Raw genomic sequence first — 11,531 nt, forward strand, 5'->3', positions numbered from 1 at the left:
TCCTTAGTCATGGAAAAAAAATGTTAAAATGTATTCTGGCAGTACAAAGTTAAGAACAGTGAATAGTGGTTAGTTCTAGACAAATCATGCAGAGAAATAAGGTCACTTGCACTTTTTTGGGAGTGTTTAACTGAATCATCAATACCTTTAGGTAGTTTCATGAAGAACTAGTATAATAAAGTAAGTGAAAATGTCATTATACACTACAACTGTAATTCTAAAACAAATACTACCAAAAGGAAAAAAAAAAAAAAAAGCAAGAGTGCTGGTGGCTCATACCTGTAATCCTAGCTACGCAGGAGGCTGAGATCTAGAATCATGGTTCAAAACCAGCCCAAGCAGGAAAGTCTATAAGTCTCTTATCTCCAATTAACCACCAAAAAGCTTGAAATGGAGTTGTGTGAGTCAAATGGTAGAACTCTAGCCTTGAGCAAAAATTAGCTCAGGAAAAGTGCCTAGGCTTTTTAAGTTCAAGTCCCAGAGCTGGCACCAAAAAATAAAGACCAAGAGGGTGGGTCATGGGAGAAACCATAGGCAATGTTCTTCTACTTCCTGCACCTTCAACATTCTATTTCTATTTTCTTAACTTATAACATCATCATGATGTATGTCTATATAACTCCTTACCTTTCATCTCATATTAAAACATTAGATATCATGTACTAGTTACTATCTGCCTAGATGTTTAAAAAAGTTTGCATTAAGAATCAGTCAAGGGAAGGTGGCTCAGTGGTAGAATGCTAGCCTTGCATGTATAAAGCCCTGGGTTCCATTCCTCAGCACCACATAAGAAGAAAAAGCCAGAAGTGGCTGTGGCTCAAGTGGTAGAAAAGCAGAAAAAGCCAGAAGTGGCTGTGGCTCAAGTGGTAGAGCACTAGCCTTGAGCTGAAGAGCTGAGGGACAGCACCCAGGCATAGAGTTCTGGCCCCACAACTGGCCAAAAAAAAAAAAGAATTCATCAAGTGAAAGTTTGAGTTACAGCTCAGTTATCCTTGCAGTATGAACTTTAAGGTACCTAACTTCAGCAAGCCTCATATTTTCTCATCTAAGTAAGTCACACCCTGGTGGGATTAAATATCATCTCATGTGACCCATGCAACATGGTACCCAAATCACAGTAGTGCTCAGTTTACACTTTCCTTGTTGAATGGATTCCCATACAGGAAGTAAACAACCCTGGTAAAGGGAGTTAAAGAGCAAACACAGTACCTTAAGGAAAGCCTCACCCATCAATGGGCTCTAAAATCTAAGCAACCCAGAAAAGATTCTTTACACAGATCAAAGCACTCCTTGGCACTTAGCAGGATGATGTCTCAGGATCCTGAATCTACCAGCTGTGAAAGTGCACCTGTCTGTCACAGTAACCCAGACCTGGGGCTTTTCAGGGCTGTCCTCCAGCATGTAAAGCACCATGCCTGTGATTCGGAGACACTTGGGGCTTGTTAAAGAATTGAATCTAGGGGGCTGGGAAGATGGCTCAGTGGGAGAGTGCTTGCCTTGCATGCATTAGGCCCTGAGTTCGATTCCTTAGTACCATAAGCAGAAAAAAGCTGGACGTGGCCCTGTGTCTCAAGTGGTAGAGCACTAGCCTTGAGCTGAAGAGCTAAGGGATAGCACTCAGGCCAGAGGTCAGGCTCAACGACCAACCAAAAAAAAAAAAAAAAAAAGAATTGAATCTAGCTGGGTGCTGATGGCTCATGTCTGTAATTCTAGCTACTCAGGAGGTTGAGATCTGAGGATCATGGTTCAAAGCAAGCCCAAGCAGGAAAGTCCGTGACACTCTGATCTCCAATAAACCACCAGAAAACTGGAAGTGGCACTATGGCTCAAGTAGAAGAGCATTAGACTCAGGCTGAAGAGCTCAGAGACAGAACCCAGGCCCACGACTGACAAAAAATAAAATAAAATAAATAAAAAAATTGAATCTATAAAGCTATTCCAATCTACCCAATAAAACATTAGAATAATGTCAATGTCAATGTCAATTTTCAAGAACAGATACTTTCAGCTTTTTACAGCTTCAACATTTTTTTTAATTTCAAAAAAGAAACATTAATAAATCTTAATGACATTGGATTTGACAATGGACTCCTAGCTACGTTATCCCAAAAGCAACAAAAAAAAGGAATTTGATAACTTCATCAAAATTAAATGTCTGACCCGGCACAGTGGCTTTAGCCTATGATCCTTGCTACTTGAAAGGCAGAGATCAACAGATCTATTTGAGACCAGCCTAGGCATAAAAGTCCATGTGAATCCATCTCAATCAATAGCTGTGTGCAGAGGCACATGCCTAATATCCTAGCTACAAGGGAAGTGCAATGGTTACAAACAGTAATACGTGCCTGTCATCTCCAGGGATAAGGGAAACAAGTAGAAGAAACACAGTTCAGGCTGGCCCATGCATAAAGAGACCCTACTTAGAAAATAACGAATACATAAATGACAAGTTTTATGATTGTGTGTGTGTGAGTGTGTAATAAAAATAAATTTAAAAGAACAGAAAGAACAGGGAGAAAAAAAACATTATACCTAACACTTAAAAAAAAAAAAAAAGCACCACATCGGTACCTTTCCACACACTGTATCCGGGAGAGTGGTGGCTGACAGCTTTGGTTATAAGCTTCTCGGGCAGCAAGTCTAGCTTCTGACAACTGGAAGAAAGTAGAAAACACATTTTAATTCATTTATTAGCTTGTTTTGAGAAAGGGTTTCACAGGGCTGGGAGTGTGGCTTAGTGGTAGAGTGCTTACTAGCATGCATGAAGCCCTGGGTTCGATTCCTCAGGAAAGGTCAGAAGGGGCACTGTGGCTCAAGTGGTAGAATGCTAGCCTTGAACAAAAAGAAGCTCAGGGAAGTGCCCAGGCCCTAAGTTCAAGACCTAGGACTGGCAAAAAAAAAGGCGGGGGAGAGGGTTCACCAGATGCTCAAAGCTGGCCTCAAACTCCTGTCTTGATTTCCAAAGTATTGGGATTATAGATGTGTATTACCACAATCCTTTTCTCTTCTCTCCCCTTTCCTCTCACTCCCTGTTTCCTTTACCTCCCTTCTTCTTTTCCTTTTCTCTTCTTTCTCTTTTCTTTCTCTCTGTGGGATTAAGGATCAAACCCAAAGCCTCAAGCATTCTAGGCAAACAAAACTCATTTGATGAACTATCATATTTGCTACTGATCTCAAAAAAGAGGTATCACATTTATTTTGGATGGTAGACACTTCAGGAAGTGAGGCTTGGCTGGAGAAAGGAGGTCATTGGGGAAAACCTTTAAAGGTTCTGATTTCTACCATCACATCCTTTTTCTCTGCTTCCTATCTGCCATAATAAAAAGCTACATTTGTCACAGTGACCAAAAAAAAAAAAAATCAAACACAGAAAGTATCCCCCCAAAATTCCTATTTTTGAAGCCTAAGCAAGTTAGAAGAGTGGAACCCTTATAAATGGAATTACTATCCTTGAAAGAATGATACTCTTCCTTCCTCTTTTCTCCCTGTCCTCTCTCTTTCTCCCTCTGAAGATGCTCAGAGAGAAGACAGCCATCTGCAAACCAGTAAGCAAGCCACAAGCCAGGCAATGGATTTACCTGGACTTCCCAAGCTCCAGAACTGTGATTAATAAAGGTTTGCTGTTTGAACTACCTGTCTATATTGTGTTCCTATGACAGAAGTTAGAGCTAAGACACAGAGAATCCACTACTCAATATTAACATGTCAGGGGAACTAAATCTTTGAGACAGTAAAGCATCAGAGTAAGCTCAAAGTATTAACTCTAGTCTTCCAAATCCAAGCACATGGTACCTTCATTTCTCTTCATATAATGTTCACATTGCATATCTTTTAAGTGGTCTGGAAATTCTGAAAAGTCTTTTTAAAAATTCTGAAGTCTTTTTAAAAAAATTGTCATACCTTTTCATCTTCCCATTGGAAAAAACTACAGTCTTTTCTATCTCTACAGGCTGAGCAGGCATAAAACCTCCGTGTTTCTTCCTTCCCTTGGTTCACCTTTACAAACAGAAGAGTGGGTCCTAGTTCCAGAACAGGGGAAAAAAATGTCAAACGCTAGCCATTTATATCCAGTTCTTAATTTTCACTGCCTAACTAAAACTTGTTTAGGTTTCGTACACAACTGATCGTAATGAAATCTACCTCTCTACTTTTGTTGCTATTCCGAGACTGGGACTCGAACTTGGTACCTAACAGTTCATTGGCTGGCAATTCTATTCAACTGAGTCACGTCTGATGTTTTCTCTTCTCTCTGTCTCTATCTCTCTCTCTGTCTCTCCCCCTCCCCTCCTTCTCAGTCACAACACTCAGGCACTAACTACTTAGAAATCATTTTCTAAAAACGTATCTCCCCAGAGAACACGGAGCGCTGCCATCTCTGGAGCGGGTACAAGAGGTTACCTGGGCCTTTACTGCAAGTTAAAGAAAAAACTTAAGTTGGTCTCCAGGCAAAAAGTCTTTTATCTTCCATGGGGATTACTCCGTGGCGTCCATTCAAACAGATGGAACAGCCCAGGAGTCAAAGCAAAGAAGGAGGGACTCCCATGAGGGTTTCTCAATAGGCTAAGAGCCCAACTCTAGAAAAGGGGGCGTTTTCTGAGCCCCCCTGAGCGGGGAGCAGAGGAAAAGATGGCTTTTCTGCCAGAGAAAAGACCTGAGAGCCACCAGCACATCCAGGCCAACCCAGGCCCTGGCCCCAGCCAGCCAGGCTGAGCCAGACTCCGACCCACCGTGAGGGCATAGCGGGGCAGGGGCGGCAGGACCCGAAGGAAACACCACCTCCACTCCAGAGCTGCCCGAGCACCCCGCGCTCCCGTCAGCTGCCCCAGTTTCTAGGCCACCCCTGGAGGCCGCCATCTTTCCGCCGCCGTCCCGAAAGCCTCTGCCGGAACCGAGGAGGCGGAAAAAGCGCGCCGCTGCGACCCGCTGCGTTCCACAGCGCCTCCTCGCGTCTGGGAGGATCTAGGGAGGGGGCCGCCGCGATGGAGGCCACGCCCCGAAAACTAGTCCCCGCCCACCTGGAAGGTTTTTGGGTTTGGTTTTTTTCCTAAGTAGTCTCTAGGGACAGGATGTTTGTTGGACCTGTGCTAAGAGCTCACCTGTATCCATTTTACCCTAAGCACCTGTAAGCAGCCCTCTTTTATACAAACATAGCCAGAGTCCGGTGCTGGTGGCTCACGCCTGACATCCTAGCGACTCAGGAGGCTGAGATCTGAGGATCCCTGTTCAAAGGCAGCCCGGAAAAGAAAATCCATGCACCTCTTCCTTTCAATTAACTACCAGAAAACCAGAAGTGGAGCTGTGGTTCAAAGTGGTAGAAGCTAGCCTTGAGCAAAAAAGCTCACAGACAGGGGCTGGGAAGGTGGCTCAGTGGTAGAGTGCTTGCCTTGCATGCATGAGGCCCTGGGTTCAATTCCTCAGCACCACATAAGCAAAAAAGAAAAAAGCCGGAAGTGACGCTGTGGCTCAAGTGGTAGAGCGCTAGCCTTGAGCTGAAGAGCTGAGGGACAGCGTCCAGGCCCAGAGTTCAGGCCCCACGACCGGACCCAAAAAAAAAAAAAAAAAGCTCACGGACAACACCCAGGTCCTGAGTTAAAGCCCTAGGACTAACATTTAAAAGGTATATTTATATAAATGTGCATGTGTATGTGTATCCAAGAGGTAAGTCAATCTTTCGGGGGGGGGGGAACATGGTCAGATTGTAGGTCCTAAAGAGAAGGAGAAAGGGAGGGAGAGAAGAAGGGAGGTTCCAGTTTAAACCGTTTGACAAGGTTTCATTTACAAGAGATAAATGTACAAAAATCAGTTTTATTATCATGCACTACTGATGACAAGAACAAAATTAAAAGTAGAATACCATTTAGAACTGGTCAAAGAAATGAAGTACGTAGAAATCTAGCAGACTATGTAGAGGACTCATGCATAGAAAACTACTAAATGTTGGTGGGGAGTCAAGGAAGATCTAAGTAAACAAAGAAAAATATTGTGTTCATTATTTGGAAGCCTCAACATGAAAATGAGGCTGACTCTGCCCAGCTTTAGTGCATATAGACTTATGGCAGAGATAATATTATTCTGAAGCTTATGTAAAAATCCAAAAACCACTTAAAATAAATAAAGAGGGTAGATGTCTTCTATCTGTCCAAGATCAAGATATACCGACAGTAATCACACACACACACATGCATGCACACATACACGTATGCACACACATAGACAACAAAAGAGCACAACAAAGGTTGATCCAGATAACACAAGTGAGAAAGTACCTCAGAATGAGGGAACTATGAAGGTCTCAAAAACATTCCCTCTTTTCCTGAAGGAGTAAGTGGAGATAATTATCAACCTTATATTTACACTATCATGTGTCACCCAACAAGGACATGTTCAAAGCAATGTATCACAGGGTGATTTTGTTGGTGAACATTATAGACACAAATTGAGAAGGCTACAATGACAGCAGGGAACTTTTTTTTTTTTTTGGTCAGTCATGGGGCTTGAACTCTGGGCCTGGGCGCTGTCCCTCAGCTCTTCAGCCAAAGGCTAGTGCTCTAACACTTGAGCCACAGCACCACTTCTGGTCTTCTGGTGGTTAATTGGAGGTGATTGTCATAGACTTTCCTGCCTGGGCTGGCTTTGAACCATGATCCTCAGATCTCAGCCTCCTGAGTAGCTAGGATTACAGGCATGAGTCAATGTCACCCAGCCAGGTGACATAATTTCATGCGACCACTATTATGTGTGTGACCCAAATGTCATTATGACATATGTGATAACTGAAGGTAAAAAAAAAGACTTTGCCCCCCCAAAAAAGACTGATATTTGCTGAGGGGGTCCAGATTCTAAGTTATGAGAGTTTTCTTTCATGACTTTAGTGTTTTGGATTTTCTTTATTGTGGTGGGAGTGGGTTGTGTGGGAGAGGAGAAGAGGGCTGTACCAAGGCTTGAACTCTGGGCCTTGAGACTGTAGCTTAGCTTTTTGCTTTTTAGCCCAAGGCTGGTACTCTGTCACAAACGAGTTTCATGGACTTTTTCTGTCTGGGCTGTCTTGAATCATGATTCTCAGTTCTCAGTCTCCTGAATAGCTAGGATTACAGGTGTGAACCAATGGTGTCTAGTCAGGGAAAACTTTTTTTTTTAACTAGTCTTGGGGCTTAAATTCAGGGCCTGGGCACTGAGCTTCTTTTGCCTAAGGCTACCACTTGAGCCACAGTGAAACTTCTGGCTTTTTTTGTTTATATGGCACAAAGGAATCAAAACCAGGACTTCATGCATGCTAGCCAAGCACTCTACCACTAAGCCATATTCCCACCTCCAGGATAAACTTTTTAAGGCTTGGGCTTGGAGTTGCTTCCCTCATACTCTTTTGGGCAAAGTCGAATGGCCAAACATGGCAAAGTTCCACAGTGAAGGATGAGATCAAGAAGGGGAGAAGAGGGGTGTAGGACACAATGTACCATAGAGGCACTCTTCACTGGGGTAAGCAAGGGGCCAGTGGCACTTTTTCCGGCCACTTAAGGACATGACTTTCCATGCCGTCAATAAAAAGAAAACAGAAGAGACAGGAATGTGTGAAAATGCCATATGAAGGCCTAGATCCAGCTATGCCTGAAGTTTTTGTTACTTGAGTCACAAATTCCTTCCTCTCCTTAAACCAGTTTGAGATGGGGTTGGTCCTGTCACAGCCAGAAATGCTGACCAATGTTCTATAGCTGCAGTCACAACGTTAGGGGCAGGAGGCGTATCCATCAACGTGCCTTGATTCTCATTTTCAGCCCAGATTAGCAGCCTTGACCTGCTATAATCCAGATAGATTACGGACATAAGTATACAGGCCACTTCTTTTTTTAAAGGGGAAATGTTGTCAGGACTGACCAGCAACAAGAAAACACTGCCAGGCACTTGTGGCAAATGCCTGTAATCCTAGCTACTTAGGAGGCTGAGATCTGAGGATTGCAGTTCCCAGCCAGCCCGGTAGAAAAATCAATGAGATTCTTATTTCCAGTTAACCAGCAAAAAACTGGAAGTAAAGCTGTAACGCAAGTGGAAGAGTGTTATCTGTGAGCAGGAGAGGAAGAGGCCCTCAGTTCAAGCCCCAGTACAGAAGGGAGGGAAGGACAGAGGAAGAAAGGAGAAAGAAAAGAGACCGAGAACCTTCCCCTGGTGCTCTCTGCTCCCCAACTCTGTATCCTGAGCCTGAGGATACTGACATTGGACACTCTGAACACACACACACACACACACACACACACACACACACACACACACACACACACACACACACTACATGTTTAGGATGCCAGACATGAGTGGCTCAAGCCTGTGATCTTAGCTACTCAGGAAGCTGAGATCTGGAGGATGGCAGTTTGAAATCAGTCCAGGCAGAAAAGTCTATGAGACTCCATCTCAAAAATAACTAACAAAAAGCAAGGCTAGATGCATGGGTCAAGTGGTAGAACACCAGCCATGAACAAGAAAACCAAGTGAGTATGAGGCTTGTGAGTTCAAGCGCTGATGCTGGCAAAAATGGTGGGGGCAGGGAGAATGCACACAAAGGTGATACATATGGAGCAGTAGCTTCTTTCTGGATCGTTGGCATGGTTGGGCCATGTGTGTCACTGTGGAGGTCCAAGCTGAAGGGACAGCAGGAACCTAGAAGATCTCCTTGTAATAACAGCAGAGACACAAGAAAGCAGTCCCTCTGCTGAGTGCATCTCCAACTTCATTTCTGCCTGGAGAGCCATACCTCAGGCTGTGGGAGCTGGAGGTGGAGGGGATGGAGAAACTATTTCCCCAATGGTGCTCTTTCCTGAAAACTCTAGCATAGTAGCCCTGGTTTCCAATCATGAACAAAAACTTCCTCTTGGCATTCCAAACTCCAAGGGCTCATTATATGAATGTTCCTAGTTGAGTACTGGTGGCTCATGCCTGTAATCCTAGCTACTCAGAAGGCTTGAGATCTGAGGATCCAGGTTCAAAGCCAGTCCAGGTAGACAAATCCTTGACATACTCTTATCTCCAATTAACCAGCAAAATGCTGGAATTGGTAATGTGGTTTAAGTTATAGAGTGCCAACTATGAAAGAAAAAGCCAAGGGTGTGAGGCCCTGAGTTCAAGCCCTAACACGTGCGTGTGCGTGCGTGCGCACGCACGCGCGCACACACACACACACACATGCACACACACACGCACACACACACACACAAAATGTCCCTGCTTCTAACGATGTCACTATAACTTAATCATATGGTCATGCTCGATTATTTATACATGAAATAGGTATTTCATTGCAAGTAACTATGCTTCTATTTTTTAGTATTGATAAACGGGTGGTTAGAGCTTGTAAACTATTAATTTCATTTCAACAGAGATTTGCAAAGTACCTTTTCTTTTTTTTTTTTTTTTTGCCAATTCTAGGACTTGAACTCAGAGCCAGGAAGCTATCCCTGAACATTTTTTTCTCCAAGCCAGTGCTCTACCACTTGAGCCATTGATCCACTTCTGGTTTTTTTGATGGCTAATTGGAGATAAGAGTCTCACAGACTTCCCTACCCCAGCTGGCTTCGAACTGAGATCACCAGGTCTCAGACTCCTGAGTGACTAGGATTACAGGCGTGAGTCCCCAGTGTCTAGCTGCAAAGTACTTTTAAGACATCTTGTAGCCAGACACCTGTGGCTCACACCTATAATCCTAGCTACTCAGGAAGAGGAGATGAGGATCACGGTTCCAAGGGAGGCCAGGCAGGAAAGTACACGAGACTCTGATCTCCAATTAGCTGCCAGAAAACTGGAAGTGGTGTTGTGGAGCTGAAGAGCTGAGGAACAGTGCCCAGGCACAGAGTTCAAGCCCTATGATTGACCAAAAAAAGGTGGGGGGCAGGAAGAAATCTTTCCTCCAATTTCCTCATGACTAGGAACCTGGGGGTAACCAGATGTCATCAAGCACCAGGAGGGACAGGGGAACTGAGTCAGAGATACTGCCTGCCCCCTGCCTTTTGTACTCTCCCTCCTAGGTACAAATTATCTTTAGGCAAGCAGGATGCATCTCTGAGCCTCCTCCTGTGTACTGTGGAGGTAATGACCCTTTTTGGGTAACAGCAAGAGTCAAAGGGGTTCACTAGTGTGACATTCAGAACCTTGGAAAAAAACAGATGACACACTGACTTGGGATACCAGGGATCCAGGGCTAGGCAGTACTGGGATTTGAACTCAGGGTCTTGTGCCTGCATGGCTGCTGATCTATCTCTTGAATCATACCTCCACTTCTGGTTTGCTAGTTATTTTGGAGATGAGTCTCTAGGACTTTATTGCCGGGCCCAGCTTCATTCCTCCAGATCTTAGCCTCTTGAGTAGCTAGGATTGCAAGTGTGGGCTACCAGTGTCCAGCTATGGGAAACTCTTGAATCCAGCACCTGGCAAAAGAAACAACACTGGAAGCACTGCCCAGACTGAGGACAGGGCAGTAGCCACCCTAGCCCAAATCAGAGCTGTAGTTGAAACACAATTCCCAATTCCCTTGAACTATTGCAATTTAAACTAATACTTGAAGGGCAGAATAGCTTTCTGGAAAGTTCCCCAAACCACACAGATATAAAGAGTGTGTAGTTCTCAGGGATGGTATCCAAGTCCCACCCCTGGTTAGACCGGTTTCCAAGCCAGGAATCAGCTAGTATGTTAGTACAGGCTTACCCTGGGGCCCAGGCACTTCCCTTCTCAGATGGCTCTTGATTGTCAGGAGGGAATTGTAAAACCTAAACCACTCTGCAGTAGGGCTGGAGTCAAAGGAAAAATAAACACATCTCTTGCTTTATAGAGATTAGCAACTGCTTTTGAAATCATCTACTTTCAATTTCCAGATCTTCAAAAAGGCACAAGATTTCCAGAAACATCAGACAATGACCACCAGGGCCAGCATTGCATCAGCTGGATGCGGGAGCCAGAACACTACCTTTGAGGTCTCTCCCAGGGACCTCAAGTGCCTTCTCTCTCTGAAGGAAGAGAAAAGTATATGCTGTTTCATGATTCCAAATTTGTTAATGTGCTCCAAGGATGACACCAAGTGTAGAAATACATATTCGTGTAAAAATAATCCACACTCCCAAATGCTTGGGTGCAAAGTGAATGTACCACCAAAAAGACTGATAGCGCCTTTTTCACAAAACCAACCCCACTTCCTCCTCTGAGCAAACTTCTGAAGTGACAGCAAACAGTATCTTTTAGGCTGCTGGCCTTATCCAGCCTGCCCACATCAAGTCTAAGCCATTGCTTGTGCTTTGCTAGTATATTCCTCTTTATCACTGCTCCATTCTCTCTGCTTCTTCTTTTCCAGGAGACATCTGGGATTCCCAAACAGCCAGCCTGGTCAGGGAAGTCCTTTAGACTCTGATCTCAAAGGAAGGAGGAGGAGGAGAAGGAAGAGGAGGAACATTATCCTAGAATATCTGTGTGGGCCCAATGTAATCACTGGATCTTTAAAAGTAAGTGGTTCGGGTAGGTAGGAGGAGGAAAGGGCTACAGGGAAAGGAAGTGGATTC

General features: G+C 44.3%; 1 protein-coding gene across 1 annotated transcript in view; it reads right to left on the reverse strand.

Moving 5' to 3' along the window:
* Zcchc4 (zinc finger CCHC-type containing 4) overlaps positions 1-4,857 on the reverse strand; it is a 37,586-nt gene extending 32,729 nt beyond the window's left edge. The window contains exons 1-3 of the mRNA XM_070012409.1: positions 4,728-4,857; positions 3,901-4,019; positions 2,572-2,654 (exon numbers count right to left, since the gene is read on the reverse strand). Coding sequence (XP_069868510.1) covers positions 2,572-2,654; positions 3,901-4,019; positions 4,728-4,854 — 329 coding nt within the window. The 5' untranslated portion in view covers positions 4,855-4,857. The remainder of the gene's footprint in view (positions 1-2,571; positions 2,655-3,900; positions 4,020-4,727) is intronic.
* Between the last annotated feature and the right edge of the window lie 6,674 nt (positions 4,858-11,531).

This window comes from Dipodomys merriami, unplaced genomic scaffold (assembly GCF_024711535.1).
Source record: "Dipodomys merriami isolate MVZ:Mamm:240054 unplaced genomic scaffold, mDipMer1.0.p SCAF_9, whole genome shotgun sequence".
NCBI lineage: Eukaryota > Metazoa > Chordata > Mammalia > Rodentia > Heteromyidae > Dipodomys > Dipodomys merriami.